This window comes from Lipophrys pholis (genome assembly GCF_963383615.2).
Source record: "Lipophrys pholis genome assembly, chromosome: 8".
Lineage (NCBI taxonomy): Eukaryota > Metazoa > Chordata > Actinopteri > Blenniiformes > Blenniidae > Lipophrys > Lipophrys pholis.
Window position 1 is genome coordinate 24716492 of NC_137630.1, and position 23977 is coordinate 24740468.

At 40.9% G+C, this 23977-nt stretch overlaps 2 protein-coding genes across 6 annotated transcripts in view; one reads left to right on the top strand and one right to left on the bottom strand.

The window, feature by feature from the left end:
- Positions 1-1700: 1700 nt before the first annotated feature.
- On the top strand, positions 1701-6926 carry LOC308113268 (complement receptor type 1-like). Of its 2 annotated transcripts, none has more exons than XM_080469369.1 (11): positions 1701-1826; positions 1959-2156; positions 2879-2978; positions 3052-3125; positions 3979-4203; positions 4280-4483; positions 5052-5148; positions 5244-5317; positions 5865-6044; positions 6142-6327; positions 6672-6926. In XM_080469369.1, exons 1-11 carry the CDS (start codon positions 1772-1774, stop codon positions 6692-6694), a joined length of 1416 nt encoding a protein of 471 aa, XP_080325495.1. In that variant the 5' UTR covers positions 1701-1771; the 3' UTR covers positions 6695-6926. The 2 variants fall into 2 exon arrangements, with proteins under 2 accessions (XP_080325495.1, XP_080325496.1); XM_080469370.1 differs by having other exon boundaries at positions 1732-1826; positions 4289-4483.
- Positions 6927-9495: 2569 nt separating this feature from the next.
- scube3 (signal peptide, CUB domain, EGF-like 3) overlaps positions 9496-23977 on the bottom strand; it is an 88068-nt gene continuing 73586 nt past the window's right edge. For 3 of the 4 annotated variants that reach the window (XM_080469366.1, XM_080469368.1, XM_080469365.1), the window contains 14 exons: positions 22756-22872; positions 17528-17650; positions 17301-17417; positions 17106-17201; positions 16836-16961; positions 14834-14995; positions 14534-14737; positions 13654-13815; positions 13396-13563; positions 13142-13303; positions 12859-13056; positions 12572-12724; positions 11294-11373; positions 9496-10962 (listed from right to left, as the gene is read on the bottom strand). In XM_080469366.1, the coding sequence (XP_080325492.1) occupies positions 10810-10962; positions 11294-11373; positions 12572-12724; positions 12859-13056; positions 13142-13303; positions 13396-13563; positions 13654-13815; positions 14534-14737; positions 14834-14995; positions 16836-16961; positions 17106-17201; positions 17301-17417; positions 17528-17650; positions 22756-22872 (2021 nt within the window). In that variant the 3' untranslated portion in view covers positions 9496-10809. The remainder of the gene's footprint in view (positions 10963-11293; positions 11374-12571; positions 12725-12858; positions 13057-13141; positions 13304-13395; positions 13564-13653; positions 13816-14533; positions 14738-14833; positions 14996-16835; positions 16962-17105; positions 17202-17300; positions 17418-17527; positions 17651-22755; positions 22873-23977) is intronic. The other variant, XM_080469367.1, reaches the window with a different exon arrangement.

Here is a 23977-nt window from a genome sequence, read left to right on the forward strand (position 1 = left end):
GCACATTCACACCTGTAAAATGCAGCCCACACAACGTGCAAACATGATTATTGATAAAAGGGGAAACTTGTTCACATTTAAGGTCGAAATTGTTGTTATAATCAACCTTTTATTTTCTTTGTTTAAATTTCATTTACTATTTGATTCGATTTGTGGTATTTCGTTAAATAAAAGATGTGATTACGACACCCGTCGCCACTGTCTGGGCGTGCGAACAGTGACTCACAACTATGTGGGCAAAGCTGTTCCTGCAACACAACAGGAAAACCACTGAGGGGTGCAGGGAAGAAAAACAACCTCAGGAATCAATGCTGGTTTGATCAAACAGGCAGAAAAACTTAAACTGGGATCAGGTCATAGGTCAAGGCAGACATGCAGATGTGGATGTGAGTTTCTTATCAGATTCTAACTCAAATGGTACCAGCCAATAGATCCAATATGTTTTTAGACAATACAGTTACAAGTTTTTAATCTTTGAAGATATTTTGTGGCGCAATTGTGTTTAATCCTGCGATGTTGTGCGTCATTGTGTCGTCATTTGATGGTTCAAATATGTGCAAGGAAAATAAGAGGCGCATTGCAGTGTAACGACATTGGGTAATTTTCAGTTCTTCACCTGTTTAATTCAAACAAACTGCAGAAAACTGAACCTGACCTCAGCTGAGCTGGTGGAGGGATGGTACAACCTGGGCAGGTTGAGAGAGTCAATAAGTTTGAGTTTTGGGTTGTGAGAGGAAGCTGGATTACCCATCAAATACAAATTCCATGCACAGGGTGAACATGCAAACTCCACAGACGGACACATCAACACACTCACCTTTTTCCTGAAGCACAACAATGCTGACCGCTTTACGGTCGCCTTTACTGAACTCTATCCTTCACGGTATTTTCTCATTTGGTGAAAAACAAGAAAGTAACCATCATCGATTACATGACAGTCAGTCAGTCTTAATTTTCCTCACACGATGAAGACGATCACCCACAAACACTGGATTCTAACCTCTTCACTGTGAGGCGACAGAGCAAACCGCCTCACCACTGTGCCGCCGGTGCAGAAACTCCCACAGTTCAACTAACACATATTTCTAGTTTGAGGAAAAAGGTTAAATCTATAGAGGCGACTGTGCTGCGTCACACATACATCTCCTAAAAATAGAGCGTAAACTGTCGCATTTTTAGTTTCAACAAAATTGTAAGACATCGTACTCTGCTCTCGGAGGCAACATTAAAAATGAAATGTAAGTTTTTCTTTTTTATAGGTCACTCTCTGTTTATTGTCCCAGCAATGACTTCTTTGTCTTGTTCGATGTTTTCACTGCAAACTAAAGACCACATTTGTTGTTTTCCACTTTTAGAATCTTCCATAAACACACACAGATTTCAACGTATTTCTCTATAATATAATAAAATGTTGGTTACATGTATGTTTTTCAGTGTTGTTGAAGTTTTTTTTCTGATTTCATCCAGATTGAGAGCAAAATTCCACATTTATTTCTGGAAGAAGTGCCTCACTCAAATGTTGTGTCACATTTGCGGTGGAATAATCTCAAGGTTTCATTCCTATAATTCCTTTCCCATATCTTGATTCGATCTCGCTATGTGTTGTTTGTTCTTGCCTCCGTGTCTCTGTGTCTCCATGCCTCGTGTGATTGTGTGATTCCCCTCAGCTGCCTGCTGCTGGGCTCAGTGGGCCCTCCCTCCCTCTATAAATTCTGATCCTCCTGTTGACTCCTGTGATCTTCCTCTGAGGATTTGTTGACTGCAAGGAAACATGAGGACCGTGAGCTGGAATAGTTTGCTTTTTTCTCTTTTCACTCTCTGTTCAGGTAAAACATTCAGATGGTGTTTTTATATATATATATATATATATATATTTTTTTTTTTTTTTTAAATGTATATATATATATATGTGTGTGTGTGTGTGTGTGATTCTAGTTTATTTTTGTCATTGGAAACAGCACAGGACCAGAAATGGTGCAGTGCCCCTGTGGAGTATCCGCACACCAGACTGGATAAGAAGTACAGCAGCAAGCTGAAGTTCAACAGTGGAGACAAAGTTTATTATAACTGTGCGGAGGATTTCACTCCATCCAGAGGAAGCCGCTCTGTGCAGTGTGAGCAGGGGGAATGGACCAAACTCACTCTCAAATGCGAAAGTAAGACCCTCATACGACGATTCACTGAAGGGCTTAATGCGGTAAAACTCGGTTTACCTTTAGTCTTTAACCAAAGGTTAATTTAAAAACTGCCTCAATGCCAGAAAAGGGAATATTTAAAGGCAGACGGCAGCTGTTTGGCGCCCCCTGCCGTTAAGGAGTGGTAATTTGATGAGGTTGCATTTGTTTACCTTGAGATCCAAGGCCACTTTAGAGTAGCAACCCACCATTAATCACTTTTAAAACATTCTAGTCCTTCAGTGAACCATTTCAAAACTGAAAAATATGTTGAAATTGCCTGCTGTTTATGATTCCTAAATATTTCAATATAGAGTCCTGATAGCTGTGATGACACTCTCACCTCTGTAAAGATCACAGTTACAGGCCCTTGTGGACAGAGTTTGCATGTTCAGAAACTAAACAGTCTTATTGTCTATTTGTTAATTGTGCGTCTTTATTATGAAGGATATCAAAATCCATTTGTAGTAGATTCATTACATGTTTAAAAGTAAAATATACTGCACGTCTTTCACTTCCTCACGTGACTTAAAGCACATATAGTCGACAATCGGCTTTCATACAATCTGTGGGTTAAAGTTTTTGCATATTGGGGAATCAAATTTAAGATGTTATTTTGAGAAAGGTAAAGGAAAACGCACCCACTGTTCTTTGTTTCCTCATTGTAATTGAAATAAATGTAGTTCTCCTCTAATATCTGACAGAGCGATCCTGTGGCCACGCTGGTGATCTGCCAAACGGCCAGATTAATTATGAAGGGAATTCATATATTGGCGAGAAAGCCTACGCCGTCTGCAACAAGGGGTAAGTTCAACATTTGAGGATTGGGCTGGATGGGATGAGCTCTGGCTTGAACTTGACTTTATCTCCATGACAGATATACCCTGAAGGGATTAAATTACCTGGTCTGCAAGAGAACTGGGTGGACGGATGAATTCCCCTCTTGTGTCGGTGAGTAAAGGAATTAAAGTATGGTCACCGGAAGCTTCATCCAGCACACAGACGTATCACTTAGATTTTTTGGGTGTAATACCTTCAATAGTGTAGCGTTCGAAAGATTGACCAACACTTTTGTGAAGGTCTTTAATGTAATTCACTACTTTTTCATTTTTGCCATCAGACTTCATGAATGGGAGTTAATGTCATGTCACTTATAGGCTTTAATACAAGTCATTGTGTGTAGAGTGAAGGTGCTGGACTTCAAGTGAGGCACTTTTTTTTAAAATTATTATTATTTTGATCTACTTACAATTTTGAACCTATCCCATGTAATTCCACGTTGTACCACAAGATGGTGCAGTGAGACACGTGCTGCGGTGTTGATCAAGATTTCATCCAGTCATATTTGGTTGATGTGTAACAGCTAAAAGATCAATACAAAGAAAACTGTTATTAAAAATGCAGAAGGGACGAGTGCAAAACATGTTCTCTTACTAACTTTTTAAATTGACTTTGATATTGTTTGAATAAATGTAACTTTTTTAAAAAGATATTTTTATAGATAAACGGATGTGATGACTACAAAAATTGGAACTTGTGTATTTTAGATGGAAAAATTATATTTGCTCTACAAATAAACATTTTAGAGTCTCGGTTCATTTTTATCTCCTTAAGTTTAATATTTGAACATTTCGTTTTGTTTATTTGAATATTCCATTTCCCATACACCGTCTGTAGCCTCTACTGTGTCAAAGAAAGTATTCTAAAAAAAAAAAAACTTTTCGAAAAGTTTTTTTTTTTTAAAGAAAAAAAAGAGAGAAAAAAAAAAGTATTCTAATATATTTTTCTTCCTGGTTGTTTTCAGAGGGCAGTACCACCTGCTCCCTCCCAGCTGTGAACAACTCTGTGTCCAGAAGTGAAAACGTTTCAGCGTACCAGCCAGGAGAGAGGGTGACCTTCGCCTGTGTTCAGGGTTTCCACCTGGACGGCGCCGAGCAGGCGACCTGCGGCCCTGACGGTCAGTGGCGGCCAAAACCTCCACTGTGTCTGCCGTCGGCCAACTCCACTCAGCCGTCTTCTGGCAGCGACGGTGAGTTGGTGTTTCTCCTCTGACGCGTTGAATCGTCTCAACTCAGAAGCGTGAAAACAGCTTCTTCTCTGTGAAGTCTCTGCAGCAGGCGGATGTGGCGTACCTCTCGCCGCCGGAGACTCGCATGCCAACCTCGCCGATAAGTACATCACAAAGACGTCGTTCAACTCGGGCGACAAAGTCCATTATGTGTGTGAGGTCGGATACACTCCAGTGATGGGCAGCAGGACTCGGCTGTGCCACAACGGAGAGTGGACGCCTCTGAAGCTCATGTGTGAACGTAGGAACAGTTTTTATAACTTTATATTCAAACATATGTTATTTAACAGTTCTGTATCAATAAAACAGGGTAAGCAGTTTAAACTAGACATTTTCATGTTCTTAAACCACACGAAAAAGGCTTTTAAAGTAATTATTTAAATGAAAAATCTCAATCAATGCAGTGTTTATATAAACGGTAAACACAGCTTTTCCCCTTTGTAGATAATATTGCTTCTTGTGTGGTGGTGTGTATAATTTTCATCCAATTTGCCTTAAAATGGCACCATATTGTCTCTGAAATCTGTTTCACAAAATTAAGAAGTAAGATTTTATTATACAGGGTTGTAGGAGATGCCACTCTTCTCTTATAGCAAGATTGAGTTTGTGGACCTTCCTGTGTAGAGTCTGCTTGTTCTTCCTGTGCGTGCCTGGAATTCTCTCGGGGCACTCCAGTCCAAAAACATGTAATTAAGGTTAATTGGTGACTTTAAATTGATTTATATTTGAAATGACTGATTAATCTAAAGTACACATGTGTTTTTATTGACATGTAAAGAAATGTAAATCTTTCTGTATTGCCTCCAAAGGGAAGCTCTGTGGCTCTGCGGGAGAGTTGGACAATGGACAGTTCATTTATTCTGGCGTGGCGTTTGGAGACACGGCTACAGCAGTCTGTGACGAAGGGTATGATGGGCTGGGGAAGAAAAAAAAAAAACCCCAAAACCTCCCAGCGCTGTGCAGCTTAATACACACTCGTATTCTTCTGTGCTTGTCATCAGGTTTATTCGTGTTGGACGTGCAAAAAGAAACTGCTTGAGTGGCGGTTGGGACGGACGCATTCCTGTGTGTGAAGGTGCAGCGGATCAACTAAAGTCTATCTATTATGGTTAACTGGTATTATTGGTGCTTTTAGGGAGGCATTATTCACCTATACAATAGAAGTCAGTTTGCCATTACAAACAGTCTTGAAAAAGAGAATAATGAACGTATGGATATTAAGGTTGCATGATATATATATATATATATATATATATATATATATATAATTCTTTTTTTCCCCTGTTGGCCAATAGATCTATTACACCTGTAGTGGAATAAACATTAAAGAATAAAACATTTTATATCTAAATGTATGCAAAATCCTGACTGAAAGAAAAAAACTGTTTAATATAAACCCGTCATAAGAAGTACTTCAGTTAGTTGGAATGAAATCTGGAATGAAATCTACTGGCTAATTTACCTCAAACAGAAGATTCCTTATGAATAGATGATACCTTCTCCCACTAAGAGTAATGCCTCGAGATCAACCTGAACTCTCTTTTGTTCGTCTCTCTTCATTTAGAAAACATTGTCTTGCTAAATTTGTGGTTTCTGTGTGATGAATATTCTCCTTGTTGCAGCTGTGGTGTGTGAAGATCCTCCAGAGGTGGAAAACGCAGAGAAGAAAGGACTCGAAGACCAACCTTACAGGTACAGGAGTGTCGTTCGCTATCAGTGTCTGTTGGGAACCCTGGTTGGGCAAAAAGAGCTCTGGTGCACCAAGGACAGGACGTGGAGTGACCCGCCGCCACAGTGCAAAGGTGTTGGATCGTACTTCTCACACAGAAACTCTAGTTTGATACCATTCATGACAAAAAATGAATACGTGTTTTTGTTGTTGTTGTTGTTTCCTTGCAGAGTTGACATGTCCATCACCAGACGTGCTCAATGCTTACTGGACGAAACCTCTGAATCGGATTTATGAATACAGAAGAATGATATCGATCCGCTGTGACAGGGGCCACTACATGAAGGGGCCGAGCTCCGTCACGTGTAACATTCACGGCCATTGGGAACCGGATCTGCCAATCTGCCTCCGCAAAAGTAAGATGTCCTTTTTTTTTTTTTTTTTTTTTTTTTTTGTGAAAGTCCACTGCTCAAACGCACAGATTTCTCTGACGGAGGAGGAAAAAAAGACCCGTCTGGATTCAAGACTTATGTGTAAATAAATAGATGTGGGCTTAGTAATGATCTTAAATTATGGCGGCACTCTGCTACAAACACTTTGTGCAGTACGCAGACTAAACTCTAAAATTATAGATTATATAAAATTATTCTAAATTATAGAAATGTACAAACTGAACTCTGCCAATAAGCAAGTTGGGGAGAGAAAAAAAAAAAGGTTTGTGGCTCATAACTCAATTTGGATTGTTTTGTTTCTTCCCCAGTACGAAGCGCCCGGAGGTGGTAACGTGAAAAGTGGCATGGATGGACTGACATGCGCCTCCATTGGTGTGTGTGTGTGTGTGAATGATTACCAATATATTGCACTATATAAGGGAAATCCAGTAGTAAAACATCGCCTCAATACATTCCTACAACAATCCACCTTTGTTAATGCACTGCGATATTCTGCTTCTCATATCAATGTACAGACATTAAAGTATGTTTGAAATAAAGCTGAAGCACATGTTTTATTCTGATAAGTGTTTTTTTTTTTTTTTTTAAGCATTAGGAAGTACAAACTTGTTTCATTCACTTCTACATAGTTTTTTCTTTTCCTTTATTCTTTTTTTTTTTTATTTTTTTTTATACAGTTGATAATGTTATGTGTATCATTTCTATGGACTAAACGGTGAGTGAGCATTTCAGGAACAAACAAGCTACAAGAAAATAAGAACACCAAAATCCATTCATTTTAAAAAGACAATACAAAATCCAGACATTTCTTTACATGAGCAATAACAATTCAAGTGCAAATATTATCAACTCCGATACATCATAGCAAACTCTCGTTTTAAAAGGCAACATTTAAAAAATAAAAACAAAAATCATCGGCTTGCAGGAAAGAAGCTGATTCTGGTGGGTTGAGGGAGAGTTTGAGGGTCCGAGGGCAGGAGGTCACCTTGAAGCTGGTATATACATAAATATGCCAAAGATCTGTGACTCAGATAAAATGTGTCTGAATGAACACCAAACATTAGTTTTTTTTTCTTCTCTGCCTTGGCCCAAAATGCTCCCCCCCGCGAGTTTGACAAAGTCCTCAAATTCCCTTTTTGTGTCGTCTTATTAAAATCTTAATTCTTGAAATACAATTTGGCACCTAATACATTGTACACCAATACTCTTAATTTTATTTACATTATGGGGACAAAACATCCTCAGATATTTTGATATTAAAAAAAAAAGTATGAGATAAATTTGAAGGGGTCGTCTTCTCAAGTAAAAAGCGGAGACGATCACGGTCACTTGTCCAATGACCAAGCTGGTCATGCCTTTAAAGGAATAACCTGCAGAATTTGGGAAATATGCTCAAGTATATTACAGCTCCACAAACCAAAACTTCTTTTCTGTTTTAACACATATGTGTAAAAGCCAGGTAAGCCTCATTCCTCCCAGTTTTATACTCTTCTGAACAAAAACTGAAGACTTAGTAGTTACTGTGCTTGTCTGATTGTGAATATTTTATAATAGAGGAGGAAGTAAGCGGGTTAGATGTTGGCATTTAACATTCTGGAATTTTCGAGAGTTCTATAGTGTGAGTCCAAGCTCTAGAAGGATTTTTAGTTTATGTAAGGGTTCCAAAATTAAAAAAAACTTCTGGAATTTGAATGTGTGAGTTCCAGAACTTTGTTAAAGTTCCATAGTGTGAGTGTGTTTACATTTTTTTTAGAAAGTTCTAAAATTTGTGAGACTTTCTTGACAGTTTTAGTGTCTCAGTCCCAAAATGTCATGAAGTTTTAGCTGTCAGTTGCTTAAACAAAACCACTGGACAGACAAAAGTATTCAAATAAGTTTCCTATAGAGTTAAATAGGAATTAAAAACTCAGCAGAGGCCCCAGAGTTAAAAGAAAAAGAAAAAAAAAAAAAAAGGGACAAACCATAAGATGTGACTGCTTCAGAAATTCTGCGTCCTCACAGTGGATTGTGATCAACAATGGAGGAATTCCTGCTGCTACTGCAACACACTTATACATATTTTATAAGCTGTTAAGTTCTCAGATGTTTAAAAATAAAAATTCCACCACAAGCATTCAACATGCAAACGTTGAATTTTACTTGTGCAGCACTGATGCGGATGTTTCGTCAGAACATCTGTCCACCGTGTGTTTTGTTTATCCTTCTGGTCCGACGTTAGAATCCTCACTCGGAGCAGCAGCTCGGAGTGGGAATTTCTTCTAAAAAGTAAAAGGGTGAACACTTCCCAAATCTCCATTTATGGGGCAGATAAGCACATTTCCCAAACTGACAAGCTTTTTCTTCTATTGGCCAATCCTGACGTAACAGGAAAATGTCTTTCACAAAACTTAAATTATTTTACCCTGTTTTGGTCACTAAGATTTTCTTTCTATATACTCATCTACTGTTTAATTACATCTCGTCTAATTTATTATTATTTTTTTTTACTTTAAGTGTGTGTTTCTTCAGGAAGGAGCACGCTGAAGAATCTTCCACCCATATTGATAAATATTTAGCATCATGAGTCTCAACATAAACTCAAAGTTTTGTTGAGGGTCCCAAAATGAGCGTGGGCCATTTTTCATCCATTGCACTTTGTACAACCTTGAGAAGGATGACTCGTTTGAACGGTGCGTTCATGGAAAGGGTGGGAAAGTTACCAGATGGGAAATTCCCACTTACAAGTCAGGAGCGTGAAAGAAAACTATCATACCGTTACATGTGTCACTTTGCAAATGGAAATTGAAATTTCAACAGCATCCAAATGGATTTTTTTTCCCATTCAGAAGTCGTAACTTTTCCCTTTTTCCTAGTGACTCATGAACGCACCATAACTCTAGTGCACAACAAATACCTTGACCCGCCTGGTTTGGGCAGTCTTTGGAAGAGCTGTCTTCATTGGGACAGAATAAAATGTGACTGTGGTGGAGGGGGTGGGGGGGTGGGGGTACGGGGCAGGGGAGGGCGTCTTTGGACAAGTATTTGGGGCAAAAAAAAAAAAAAGATTCTGGAGGTCCTGCGTAACAAAAATTAGGATTAATGAATTCAACCCTCGTCTAAGTTTCCTTTTTTTTTTTTCTTCTTCTTCTTCTTCCAATATTTACAAGACTGAAATAAAAACACAATAAAACTGGTAGTCCACAGACAGGCAACGTGAGATAATCAACATACTGGGTGTAAGAACTAAAGTATTTCAGGTTCGGAGCTTCCCTTTGTTTTAAACTTATGGATTATTAGTGTGTAGAGTACATCAGAAAGACAATGAGATCGAAGGATTAAAGTGACCTTTTTTTTTTTTTTTATAAGAAGCAGCAAACAAATGTCCCTCAAAGACATTTCTCTCTCTCTCTCTCTCTCTCTCTCTCTCTCTCTCTCTCTCTCTCTCTCTCTCTCTCTCTCTCTCTCTCTCTGAGACATGTTCCACTAGACATCACATTATCTCTTTTCTGTGGCTCTCACAATTATTAGTTTGTTATTCATCTCCCCAAATGTCCACTGCGTTCCAAGAATGATAAACCACCTTTTTTTTTTCTCCCCTCTCTATGTATTTGCTTTGAGTTGGCTTAAAAAGAGCGACAGAAAAGTTATTTGAAGGTTGTAAAAAAAAAAAAAAAAAAAAAAAAATTTAAAACGTCGGTACAATCTAAACAGACAAACACGGACAGACTGTTTTAACAGTAAAAACCTTTGCAAACTGCTCTAAGAGCTCAGGTATAAGCAGGCTTTGAATGACCTGGAACGCAGCGGCGACAAGAATTTTACAACTGCTCCTCCTCGAGGGCGAGACACGCACACACACCCTCACACAGAAACACAAACACACTGAAGATGGAAGCAGAGTTACACAACACTTGCACAACACTTACAGTCATACTTAATGGTAGGAGTCGGAGCTGGAACTCGCACCGCTCATTTAAGTAAATACGACAACGACAAGCTCTATCAAGCTCAAACCACACACACAAAACATCACTCCTACGGTCTGAAATAGGCGTTTCTATTGTTTGTTTTTCTTTTCTTTTTGCGTGGTTTCCTTGCACAACGCAGCAGAAACCAAACCCTCTCACGGATTCTACATCCCCACTAAATGTTTGAGCTCGAGGGCTGCAGACCTGCGCTGAACAGAAACGGACAGAAAACCTAAAAACACAGATGATGTTCAATATTTCTCAGGTCTGCATAGTGTTTATTGTTGAAGGCTGTGGAAAAACGAGAAGGCAAACATACTGGTATGTTTGTGTCTGTAGTCCTGCGAGAGTTCCGGGGGGGTGTGGCCTGTAAGGTGGTGGTGGTGGTGGTGGTGGTGGTGGTGGTGGGGGGGTGGGGGGGGGGGTGGGGTGGAGGAGGACGGGGGGTGGGGGTGGGGGTGGGGGGTCTTGGTCCGATGCGTCGCCAGCCGGGTGACTTTTACTTGTAAGGTCGCAGAAAAGCTGAGACTTTGCTGCTTATGAGACGTATGAAGGAGCGGGGAAGCATCTCGTTGGACTCCCGAGTGGTGTACTTAAAGTAGTTGTTTGGGTGAGCCAGCACATCAAAAAGAGTCTTAATCAGTTTTTTATCCTGCGGAGGAGAGCAAACAAGTGTAAAATATCCAACCGAAAACTCGCATCTTCGCCCATGATGACTCTGATTTACATCGGGGGCTGCCGTTCGGCGCCGGGGAACAAATTGCACAACTATACGACAAATAATAATAATCCGCCATCTGACTCGTTCAAGCACCAGTGTTTACTGGCAAAACGCTTTGTTTGTGTAGCCTTACAACAGCTTTAATGAACAGCCTGGTGCTTCGCTGAATCACCACCCCCAGGTGGCGGGGGTCTAATGTACCGACATGGAACAAAGCAAACGCCACACGCTGTAGAGAGACGGAAAGCAAAGCCGAGCTCACCTTGAGGATTTCTTGATGGTTTTCTGAGGCGTAGAGTCTTCCGTCTCGCACTATGTCCTCGACGAGCTGCTCGTAGTCCTCTGGATTTACCAAAAAAAAAACAACAACAATATAATTAAAACTCGTCATGACATGAATGAAATAATACATCAAGCATATCAAAAGCAAATCAGTAGGAGGATTAATATTATGCTCAGGAGCAGAAAAATAAAACCACGAATGAACAAAATCAGATGGTAAGAAATTCCTTCTGTGATCTGATGGGGCTTCATACCCACAGGCTGCACTTTTATGTGATGACAGGATGATAAACCAGAGCAAAAAAATAAATAAAAGTAATATTGGATTCATATTCTACCCGTTTTAATGTCCTATCATGTTTTTACACTGTGATTTTCAGTTTTCAGAATAATTTCAATAAATATGAAGAAACATCATCAGAATAAATCATGAAGTTTATAAGACTTTAGTTTCAAACTATGAACTGAAATGTTCTATAAATATAATGTGAATAAAATCACATAATACCAAAACTTGTATATTTGTTGTTCTGCAGGTGGCCCCTGGGAAACGATCATCTAACACAAAGAATGTGTATGAATGCTCCAGTCAATACATTTGGTTGTTATAGTTACTATGACAATTAAAGAAAGATTTGCAAGCCTCACTGACACGAGGAGAAAAGAATTGAGATATAATAGATTTTTTTGTTTTCTTGTATCTTAGTTAAAGAAGTTGTTTTAATTGTTTAAAGCGTTACAACATCTTTCAATTGAAATTGTCTTAAAAAGGTGACTCAATGTTGTAATTGTAAAGCATATGAACCAATTAATTAATGGCAGTTTAGAAAGTGACTTCTTCTACTCTGCATGTTTATCAGATGTATTTAGAGATGCAATTAGTTTAAAGAAATGTATTGGTTACAAGGGTTAATGGAAAATAATCAATCCCTTCTTATCTCGATATAAAATCATTATGAGGTGTCGTGAAGTTTGCTGTTGTAAACAGTCTAATTAGAATGGGGCAAAGTTGTAAACTTCTTAGATGAATATCTCATAAAGCTGCGCAAATAAAAACCAAGCAATCCGAGTAGATAAATACTGCTTCTGCAAAGTAAAAAAAAAAAAAGTTTTATTGTTATTTTGTTTTGCTGATAACTTTTCAAAAGAGGTCGTTAATTACTTTGCCATATATAATAGTTTAATAGCATATAATATATATAATAGCATATATAATAGCAGACGTCGTCTGGTTGAGATAAACACGGATGTGACATACCATCATAAGTGACGTAGGGGATCTGAAAGCCTCTGGCGCTGTTGGCCTCGTTGGACTTGAAGTTGATCCAGAGGCGTCTGGAGCGAGCGGTGAAGGCGATGGGCCGCTCGTAGGTCTGACAGGTCTCGTAGGTGGTGATGGACGTAGCCGACCCTTGAGGGAGGGTGGGGGAGACGAAACCAACGCCAGTGATCAGGGTTTTGAGGGCTACTCCTTTTATTGTGCAGCTCCATGTGTGCGTGTAAACACTGAACCCCCTTTAACAAGCGCCCAATGGAGACACTCACAGTTCTTCCTCATCACCAGCACGTCTCCACACTCATCCTCAGAGGGCAGGAATATCTCCGGCACTACGATGAGGATCTTGCGCTTGCTGGGTGGGTTGATGTTCCAAATACACTCCACATTAGCAGGGTAATTACCAGGATAGTTAGGTGACTCAATGTAACCCATGAACTCACCCATCTCACCACCACATTGCCTGTCTAGACGTACACAAGCAAACCAAATTAGACCCAAGCTCGCGCTGATGAAACACCGCCGCGCCAAAACAGCAATTTTCATACTCACTCTTGCACTGTGAGACACTCGTGGCACCGTCAAAATCGGTGGTGGTGTTTCCTGGACAGGTAATGCAGTAGTTCTGTCTGAACTCTGTCTGGTAGGTCCCCACGGGGCAGCGGATACACCGATGGACTGTGGTGTTGTAGTAATGACCAGGGGAACACTGAACTGCGGGTGGGAAATGAGCGATTGCGTTCAGTGAAAGGGTCATGGAGAGTTTGAGTCTTTTCAGGAAAAAAAAAAATTAGGCTCAAGCTGACCTTTGACTTCACAGTCATGGAAGGAGCTGGCGCCTTCCCGCTTGGTGCTCAGTCCGCCCCCACAGGGGAAGCAGAGGGTCCGTCCCAGATCTGGCTGATAGGTTCCCTGAGAGCACGGCTGACAAGGTTTGAAACCGTCACTGGAGAAGTACCCTGTGGGACACTGACCTGGATTTGGAGGAAAAGACAATCCAGATTTAACAGGGACAGCAGTTTGTTTCTCATTAGGCTACAACCTTTTTTTTTTTTTGAGACTACCTGCGCAGGAGGAAATGTTTCGTGCCCCCACAGGCCCGTGACCATCACTGCCAGGGCAGAGGTCGCAGGCCAGCTGCCCCTCCTTCTCCTGGAAAGTGCCGGGCGGGCACTGGACACAGCGCTCCTGCTCGCCGTGGTAGTAAGACCCGGACAAACATCTGACTGAGAGAACATGCACAATTGCTCCGGTCAGAGATGAACACGCACTTTAACCTGTCATGACTTTAAGAAGTCAAGTACAACAAGTGGACTGAATCTGAACGGCACAAAAACCTTGATATGTGCTTCATTTTCCTCAGTTTAGAGGAGAGAAGATCTGATACTGTTTAAAGCACGCCCAAATTGCATGCTCACACAAATACTGCGCTTTCAGTTTATATGTGTTTTGCAGGTGATCAATCAAGAATAACACCAATAGTGACATCATGTACAAACAGGAAGTGTTCAAATTAGGGTTTTACACACATTCAGCCCTGAGGACTGGAAATGGTATCACTTATTGTTTGTTTGTGTTCACCACAGAATGACTGGATGGAGCGCTCAACCTCCACAAGCACATGAAATGTAATACCATGGACATGGAGTTGCTGGTGGAGGAAATTATCAAAAAAAATATAAACATGTAAGCCTTACTTTAGCAAATAAAAGAAAGAAAAATCAAAGACAAAAGTTTACAGAGGTTGGAAATCACATTGCATGTCTGCTATTCCATATTTATGAAGGCAAATTAAATGTGCCTGTGTAGACAGATTTCAAAGCGATTTCACCTTCTCTGATTATTACTTGTGCAGATTACAATACAATCGTTTAAACGTATTTAATGACAGTGCAATCATTTGGTTTTATTGTGTTAGATACACTCCCAGCCCTCTGGTCTTACCACATCGCCCGCTGTCCCGCTCCCAGCCCGGGCCACAGTTCTCCTGATTGGGACTAGCCTGGGGAAGTTTTTGGGCCACTTCGTATTCCAACCCGGCCACTCGGATCAGGAAGCGCTCCTGGTTTATGGATTTCTTCAGAGCCTTGATGTAAGTCTTCACCTGCTTCTCCATGCGCTGTCTCAAACAGCTGAGATTGCAGCTCCCTGGTTTTATGTGAATAAACAATAGAAATCTCAAGCTGAACTCAGGCAGCAGAAACGCTCACAACTCTTTGTTTTTTTTCTTGAAATGACGCCGACCTGTAGTGTCTCCAGGTTTGACCTCAGCTTCAAGCTCCAGAGTGATGCGTGTCACCTCTTTGTTAGAGGGGTTGCGAGCACGCCGCCCTTTGGTTTTCTTGGAGGAGTCACATTTAAGGTTAACAAACGTCACCAAGCAGTTGCTGCAAGGCTGTCCTCCTCCTGCGGGAATATGGCATCACAACGTGTGTCAGAGAAGCAACGTACGATAGAAAGACTGCACAATGAGTGAAAGCTATCGTCCGTTAACGTCAGACAATCCTTCAATATCAGTGTTCTTGATGGTACTGAGAAGCTTGTGTTAAAAATGTGTAACAAAGTAAAAGGTCTGGTCTTGGTTTGGATAGTAGTACTGCAGACACCCTTGGTGTCACAATAATACTCTATTTCACTGCTTCCTGTAGGGTTTTGAAGTTATATGAATAGTTGAAGAAATACCAAATCCTGTAAACCACAATAGGATAGAAATAATGTAAATTGACAGATCTTATGCTGAAGTAGTTAGCAGACTAACTAATAATAATAATATGAATGTCAGGACACTGAAGTTGTATATAAACCAAACAATCGTAAAAGAAAAAATTAGAGGTACACTAATATTCCAGATACAAGATTATCCTCACCTTTTACAAGGTACAAATGGTATATGGAAAGAAAATTGTAAAGCTAAACTTGTTTATATAGACATGCGTTTTGTTTTTCAAAATAAAGATATACAAAAATATATATTACATTGATCAGCTGTTAATTTTCAAATGTTTAAATTCCTCTCAAATATAACCTCACTATATTTGCGTTGATGAATGTTTAGACACTTGTAATTACTGATAACTTAATGGTGTAGCTTGTGCAAAACATCCCAGATGTTACATACATTATATAGTTTTCTGTATAGTTTACAGTCTCCACTCCAGCTATGGTCACTGCTCCGGTTCTGCCTGCTCCTCCCATAGACCTTCATCCTCACTGTCATTCAAATCGTTTCAGATGCAGCATTTTATTTGTGAATGCCTTGCTAACAACAACATCCAGCACCTGTATCTAACACGTTAGATACTCTCCCCCCGGTATGACCAGCAAATGACCATTTACTGTGTACAACGCCCGACATTTGACGAGCTCTGTCGGCTATTCGCTGTTCACTCCAGCACCTTCAACCTCGTTTATGACCGCTCACCACTCTGTGCTGCTGTTATGCAAAACACGGCTGAACACTGGGAGCTGAATATTAGAGCCCAAATACAACATGGCCCCACGTTTTTCACAAATACCTCCAGCAAAATGGAAATATGCTAATTTCAAAGGTCAGTTTAAATGGCAGCCTTTAAATCTGTAATTGGGTCCATCATGTGTTTGGTGTGAGAGAGTGTTTCTATCTGTTGAAGCAGAATGGAGAAACGACTTTTTGATTTTCAAACGTTTGCTATATAATGTTTTGAATGTCAACAGTAGGATTTTAAATTTTATCCCCCGTTTGACAACGAGACAGAGGTTCTGAATGAGTGGAAGCTGGTGGAAGATGTTTGGGGGGGGGGGTCAGAACGAGGAGTGATCTACAGCACACGTGTCGAACTCCAGGCCTCGAGGGCCGCAGCCCTGCACGTTTTGCATGTCTCCCAGCTTCAACACAGCTGATTGCAATGAGCAGCTCGTTATCTGGCTTTGTGCTGAATGTGATGATGAACCATCAGTACATTCAGGGGAGGGAGACATTGAAAACGTGCAGGGCTGCGGCCCACGAGGATCTGAGTTTGACACCCCTGATCTACAGTGTGGTCTATTTCAGTGTTCTGTTGCATTAAAGACGAGTGTCGCTTGGATGCATTGGTGGACGATATTACAACTCCAACTAGTAATTTACTTAAATTTATTTGCTTGAACTTGCAACCACTTTCTCTACAAAAGGTTTTACCCTCACATCTTAAAAGCCATTATTCACAGCACAAAGGTTGCAAATCCTACCGCATATTCCTTGTATGTACAAAGCAGCACACGCCGATACCTGACCGACCTGGTCCCAGAGTCCGCCCCCTGTCCTCCGTCCTCCCCGTCAGCTTCGGGTGCAGGTGACATTTGGCGTTTTTGATCTTGAAAGAGGCCGTCTGCTTCACTGGAGGGGCCAGAGTCTCTACAGACAAACACAGCCCAGTGGGTGCAAGGACACTAAATGTTGCACCGTTATCACTGTGAAGACAACTGCTTGAGCTGTCGTGATTGACACTGACTGAATTGCTGAAGAATCTCACGTCGAGAAGGTGAAAGGGAAACAAACCTATGCAGCTCTGACTGCTGCTGGTGTTGAGTCTGGCCAGGGACTTCCCTCTGAGGATGGGGATGCCGCAACTGACTGAGTAGCTGTTATCAGACTCTGAAATGTTCACACACACAAAGACAGGCTCAGAAAATGCTTGATGTTTGACATCTTGTGATGCGTTTCGTGACTGCACTCTTGCTGACAGCAGTATACCTGCCAAATAGTGAGCTTTGGAAGCGCAAGTAAGAGAGCAGCTCTCTTTCTTGCCCGTCTTGATGCAGGTGAGAGTTGCCTTTGGCGCTACGAGTCCGGGAGGACATTTCACCAGCTCTGAGAGGAAATAAGAAGAGTGAGTGAGTGCGTAGGTAGACACATGCCAAGACTGATGCACCGTGAGTGTGTCAGTGGTGTAGCCACAAGGGGGCAGTGATGTCACATACCAATACAGTCTTTCCTGTTCCAGTGCAACTTGTACCCAGGTGGACAGGTACACTCGTAGCTCCCCAGCGTGTTGATGCAGCCATATTTACAACCTCCTCGATTTATACTGCATTCATCAATGTCTGTGGATAGAAGAATTAATTTATACGTGTTTCGAGGGGTCACCTAATAGATAATCATAAATATTTACGTGGATTCTGAGAAATAAGAATAAAAAAAAAAAAAAGATTAAATGAATGATTTTCTCATTGACACAGATGACAGAAACATTAAGAAAGTGAGGCGATCACTCCTAAAACTGATGCCTCGAACCAGCAAGTGAACTCGGTTCAGTTCACCCCATCAGAGCAGCATCATGTGAAGATTAATGTGTTTGCGTGTAAACAGAGGGGATTTCTCGTTTTGATGTCACCCACATTCAATTTCATGGTCAGAATCTCTGTGCTCTTCAGAGAGGAAGACTTGTGGTTGGCAGTAAATTATAATCACCTTTTCAAACACATGCTGAGTTAAAACCACTAAAAGCATCCGGGATCCAGATGCAGCCTGGCTGCCAGACAAGAAAATTAAGTTCAGCGAGCAGAACGGAGGATTCGGCCGGGTGCTGACAAGTGGCAGAGACACCGGACCAGGAGAGCGGCGGAGATAATGGCAGTGATTGATGATCGAGCCCGCTGACATGAAATGGTCTTCCTTGTCTCATCCAATTATTCACCCTGAATAAAAACGGTCTGTATGCCGCCGCACTCGATGAAGATGATGATGACTTCATCAGCATTGCGCTGCTGAGTGGCTTGGAAGTGTAGTGAAGGACGTGCTGCTTATCCTCCACATCCAGGCACTCGATTTAAAGGACAAAGAACGGTAATAAATATCTGATAGAAGAGAAGTTCATGTGCCTGTAACTGGTGCGTTTACTTCTTGAAATGGAACTAAACACATTTTATAACCAATTAAAAAAAACAAAAACAACATTGTGCAGTGTACAGAAATGTCCTTATGTGTCTGAGAGTTTTTGGAAATGTTGAATTGACAATGTATATTGGACTGGAGGCTTTAGCTCATTTCGTAGAGCAAGCTGTTATTCAATCTCTACCCTGGTGGTCAAAGTGTCCCTGGACTCCAAGCTGGTCCCAATAGTGGTCGCCATTGGTGTGTGTGTGTGTGTGTGTGTGTGTGTGTGTGTGTGTGTGTGTGTGTGTGTGTGTGTGTGTGTGTGTGTGTTCGCATGAAATTATGAGTGGATAGGTGATGTGACTGATCATGTAAAGCATGCTGAGACTGCTAAAGTGGTGAGAATGCACTTTAAAAGTGAAGTCCATTTAACATTCAGCAGATCACGTTCACGGGGCTTAACACAAAGAGACAGGCAATCGCAAGCACACGCATTCTCATCCATAAACAATTTAGAGCCACTCGCTATCCCACCAAGCAGGCCTATGTATTGTGGAAGGAGATCACCCAAAGCAAATCAACAGAAGCACAGGAGGAACATGCAAACGCCACATAGAACAGGGTCACAATCAAACACGACATTGCACATTTGTATGAGTGGACACATCTCTACAAATATAAATGGCAGAAAATGTAAAGTGCAGGGGATCTGCAGGCTTTTTGCCCAAGTTTTAAATGTGACCAAACTTTTGAGACACACGCGCAACTTTTTTCCCCCTGAATTCTATTTTTCAATTAAGCTTCAAGAGTGAAGATGTCTTGTGTTTGCATTGCCGGTCTTTTTTAAATAACACCTGAAGACTCATTTTTAGTTCGATAAGTGTGTATTACTGTTAAACTCAGTGATGGGCGGATCATATGAGGTAGAAAAAAAAAAAAGAATTAGTCACAACTGCTGCGAGTCTATTTCTTTTTTTTTTACCAGATAAGCAGAAATGAGCAGACTGTTTTGCTTGCTAAGAGGGAGAATGGGAGGAATGCTGACAGGCCCCGGCACAATGCTTGACAACAGGTCACTGACCTGATTGGGTTTGTTTAGGGTGAGTCTATTGTTAAACACTGAAAACAGCTTTCTGGATTGTTTGGCAGCTATATTTCGCTTGATAAGCCACACAGGGAGTAACATAACCTTGGTTGTGGCCGGGAATGAAGAAAGTACAACGGGGAGCGCCATAAATCTCTGGGGTTATCTAACAGTTCCGATGGCGCCGTTGAAAAGCGAGGGGAAATCATTCATCACCGGCTCTCTCAACAATGGTATAGAGAGTCATTTAGGCCTGACCATCTTCTCTCCTCTCAGCAGCTCAGTGTGGCCGGATCACAGTCCATCATGTGAGTAAAAGCCTTACGAATCCAATTCTAGTGTATTTATTCCCTGAACTGACAGCTAATACAGCTACCCATGTGTGGAATGGATCCCTTGAACCTATTAAACCTGCTGGAAATATAGTAGAGGATGTAATTTCAAAAATATATAGAGCGGGTGGGTGAAATTAAGTAACGGCTTACGGTATAATGCAATCCAGCAGCACTGCATCCGCCTCGCAGCCCCGACAGGAGCTTTGAAAACCTGGTATTTATTACTGGTTCGCTTTAATGGACTGCATAAAATTTGGAGTTATTTTGTCCACTGCCAGGGAGCTGCCCTTGCATAGTAATTTACCATTTTTAGGACACATCATAAAGCATTTTTATATTTGATATTTTGTGACAGAAGAGATTCAAGAGTATTAGACGTAACAAAGGCCCTCGGTTAGTCAGTCTTCCATCAATTTATAGAAGTAAGGTATGGAAACAGTTTGTCAGATGCTGTTTAATTTAAGGTCACAAGACAACAAGTGACTGGTATAATACTTCTTGTTAGTGTACATTTGTACTGTTGAACTCATGGTGAATGTTTTGAGCAGCGACTTGAGACTTGACTATATTTCTTTCTCTTTTCACCAGTTATGTTTTTCTGAATTCCTTTGTGTCTGAATGGTGCTATAGGAAATAAATGTGCCTTTCCTTGAAATCACAACCCCTAGCGCCAAAAAGCATTGGGATGATACTTAAACGATTTTCAGTGAACTGCGTCCAGCCTGTCCAGCTTAGGTAGTGTGCGTGTGTCATTTTGAATTACTGAAGCCGTAACTAACGCTGCCTTGTTCCTGCACACCTCCAGATCCTATACGAGCACAGGCCCCCACTTTGTGTGCTACATTGTGTTGCAACATTCCTGATCAGTCGACCTGTCAAACTACAGACAAAAAACAAAGAACAAATCACTGCAAAGCTATGTATTTCAAGTGCATATGCTGTCTCTCTGTGCCTCTCCCACAACCACTGTGAGGCCCTGAGGCGCTGGAGACAGCAGCAGATTCTAACTGGTGATACACACTCCATCAAAGGGCTGCCGCAACACCCTGATGTGCTCTGGCGGGCCTCTTGGCAGATCTGACGCACCCCCGCACACCCCCTCCTGACACCACCGCTGCCGCTGCTGCTGCTATCTGCTCCACGCCACAGTACAGTAGCTACCTGCTAATTCTTGATGGACGTGGTCGCACGCCACCTTGAAGGACCAACGTTTCCACAATGTTATTTTGCATTTCCAGTCCATTAAGCGCGGCACAAATTATTTGCTTTTTACATTACTGCCAAGTGTAGCGTACGTTCCGAGATTGATTTTCTTGCCTTCCAGGCAGCCACCTGTTTCAGCCCATTTCAGTCAGTCTCAAAATCAACTTGTAGAGACTTAAAACTGGCTCGTGATAGGTAATCCATCAGAGCCAGCAGTCACACACATCTTGTTTTTGTCCAAGAATGCAGCTGCAAGCAGAGACTTTTCTCTTCTTCTTCTTTTTTTTTTTAGTGTGTGCTGTTACTGTGAGACAATAATGTCGATTTGCTTGTTTCTTGTATCGAACTAGTTCACACAGAGGCAAGAGAGACTCATGTTTTTTTTTTTTTTTTTTCAGTCGCTGGAACTTAGATCATCTGTCAAGTTGTTTCATACACGATGTAACAAGTCCACAGCCGTTCCTACATCTCTTTTAGTCTGGTGTTTATCAGATTTAATGGTTAACCAGTTTCAGTGTTGTTGTTTTGAAGGCGGCATGGTGGAGAGGTGGTTGGTGCCATTATCTCACTGCAAAAAGGTTCATCCTTGCTGCTTCTGCATTGTTGATTTCCCCTGTGCCCACGTGGGTTTTCCCTTCTCAGCCTTTCTCCCGTAATCCAAACAAATGATTGGAAGGTTAATAAACGACTCTAAACTCATCAGAGGCTGACTGTGTTAGTGCTGCCATGGACCGACTGGTGGCTGTCCCTGTCACCCTGATGAATATATATATGGTGTTCAAAACAACTTCAGTCATTCTGGAAGTAATGCTTTTTTTTTTTTTTTTTTTTTTAAAAAGGATTATACTTCTCCAATATTTCAGACATTTCCCTTGAACCCCAAAATAAGAAGCTCATCACCAGATTATGAGCACAGGCACAAGGACGAATCGTCGTGAGGACGAGTTTCAGCTCATGTCATTCTTTCTGAAAGTCGTTGGCTAAGATTAACATTCACATGATTGAAAAGTAAAAAAAGCAAAACTAAAAAGACAAAAGTATTCTTTTGAAAGAAACAAGAAGGATTACACTTTATGTAGTAACAAAAATATGAGAATGGTTTATAATAGCAGCCATAGTAAAGTTCTGTTAAAGACTAACAATTGATCGATTAAACAATGATCAACAGTAAATACAAATAATTCAATAAAACAATATAATTCAATGAATCAATTTGATAAAAATGTATTAAATACTAATGGGATTTGTGTAAATTAATACAAAGTTTTTGGACAACTTGATATTCATTAATAGTTTTTACAATATTTAGATGCACTTTTGCAATAATCTTAATAATATTCAATATAACAATGCATGTTTTTGTTTTAATATAAAAACACCCTTTTTTTTCTTTTCTTCTTCCTCCTTCCCATTTTCCTCTTCACTACATCCATGAATCTGAGCTCTTCCTCTTCTCTCCTGCCTAAAACACTTTTCCATCTCTCCTCAGCACATCTCAACCTGGCCTCTCTTAACTTTAACTGGAAACTGCTCGACCTGAACTTACTCATATAAAACTTTTGTTTCATAGAAAGTGTTGACAAGTTTTTGTCGGTTGCATACAAAGAGCGATTGATGAAGAGGTGTGTGTGTGTGTGTGTGATCCAGAGTGATAAACAGGAGATTCACCACTACAGACAGTATTTTGCGGGGAACAGACGTGTTGGCTCACCTCCACAGTGCGCCAGCCCGTAGAGGACGTAGCCTTTATGACAAAGACACTGGAAACTGCCAGCAGAGTTGACACAGAAGTGGTCGCAGGCACGGTCGAAGGAGCATTCGTCGATATCTGCGGAGACAGAAAGACGAGCTGTCAGACACAAAAGTTTCTGTTTTCAAACGGGACTTTCTCAACCATCCATCATGGCATGTATTCCTGTTTTCCTCTTCTGTATTGTATTCATTGTTTTTCATAAATTGCAATGGGTCAAATCACATGTCACAACAAGAAAAGAGTATTTTTTTTTTGTTCTCCCTCCAAGGAAGCTGTCTTTCTGTTTGGCGCCTGGTATAGTGGCCGACCTCTGGCAGTCAAGCAGTTTTCCATTTCGATGCACCGAAATGAAATTTTTCAAGTATTTTCAAAATAACAAGCACCCACAGCAGGAGTCAGAAGAAAGCCTGCTCTTCACCTGATAATAAGAGCCAAGGGTTTAGTTTTTTTCTCTCGTTCCTGCCAGTAAATTTTCCCTTTACTCAACCTAAACCGATAAATGACACATGATTGTTGAAAAGCCTATTATTTGACTTGTTTGGTTTTGACAGAATTTGATTAACTCGTATTTAATTATCACTATAAAAATAAATAATCATTATTGTATTTTCATAAACACACAACAGTGGACAGAAGGAGGCTATTCTCTGGTCTTTCTGACCATGTCAGTCCCATCTGTAAAGCTACCAAAGCTCCTGCCAGCGTCCACTCAGGTTTATCTCTTCTTTTTTACACTTCTCTCCTCTTTTACACATGCATTGCTTAAATGTCATGGGCTCACACACTGTAAAGACTGATACATGAAGCTACAGGAGACTGACATTTGGTACTGCAACGATCAAGGTTTCCATTAATGTGAGCCATAATCTGCATCAAGTTCATTTAGAAAAGGCTCTCTGGATTTTCCCTGGAATATCAGGCTTTCATCTGCTGCATCTGAACTGCTCTGGGTTACGAGGCAGCGCCAGCTGCCATCAAACAGATGACACAGGTATTTCAAAGCAATTACAGAAGTTCAGTTAAATAATGGGCTGCCTTGAAGAAAGCAGAGAGACAGACAGACTGATAAATGTCGGCACAAATCATGCATGGTTAAAAAGAACATTCGCAAAGGGGGCATAATCTTTCATCGACTCACTGTTGAACTTTGAGTTTTTCATGCTTCGCATGTAGATTGTGA

What these genes read in the sequence shown, in the direction of transcription:
- LOC308113268 (XM_080469369.1), top strand. Translation starts at nt 1,772, where the DNA reads ATGAGGACCGTGAGCTGGAATAGTTTGCTTTTTTCTCTTTTCACTCTC. An exon ending in ACGCATTCCTGTGTGTGAAG is followed by an intron (nt 5,318 to 5,864) that starts GTGCAGCGGATC and finishes TCCTTGTTGCAG; the next exon opens with CTGTGGTGTGTGAAGATCCT. An exon ending in GCCAATCTGCCTCCGCAAAA is followed by an intron (nt 6,328 to 6,671) that starts GTAAGATGTCCT and finishes TTTCTTCCCCAG; the next exon opens with TACGAAGCGCCCGGAGGTGG.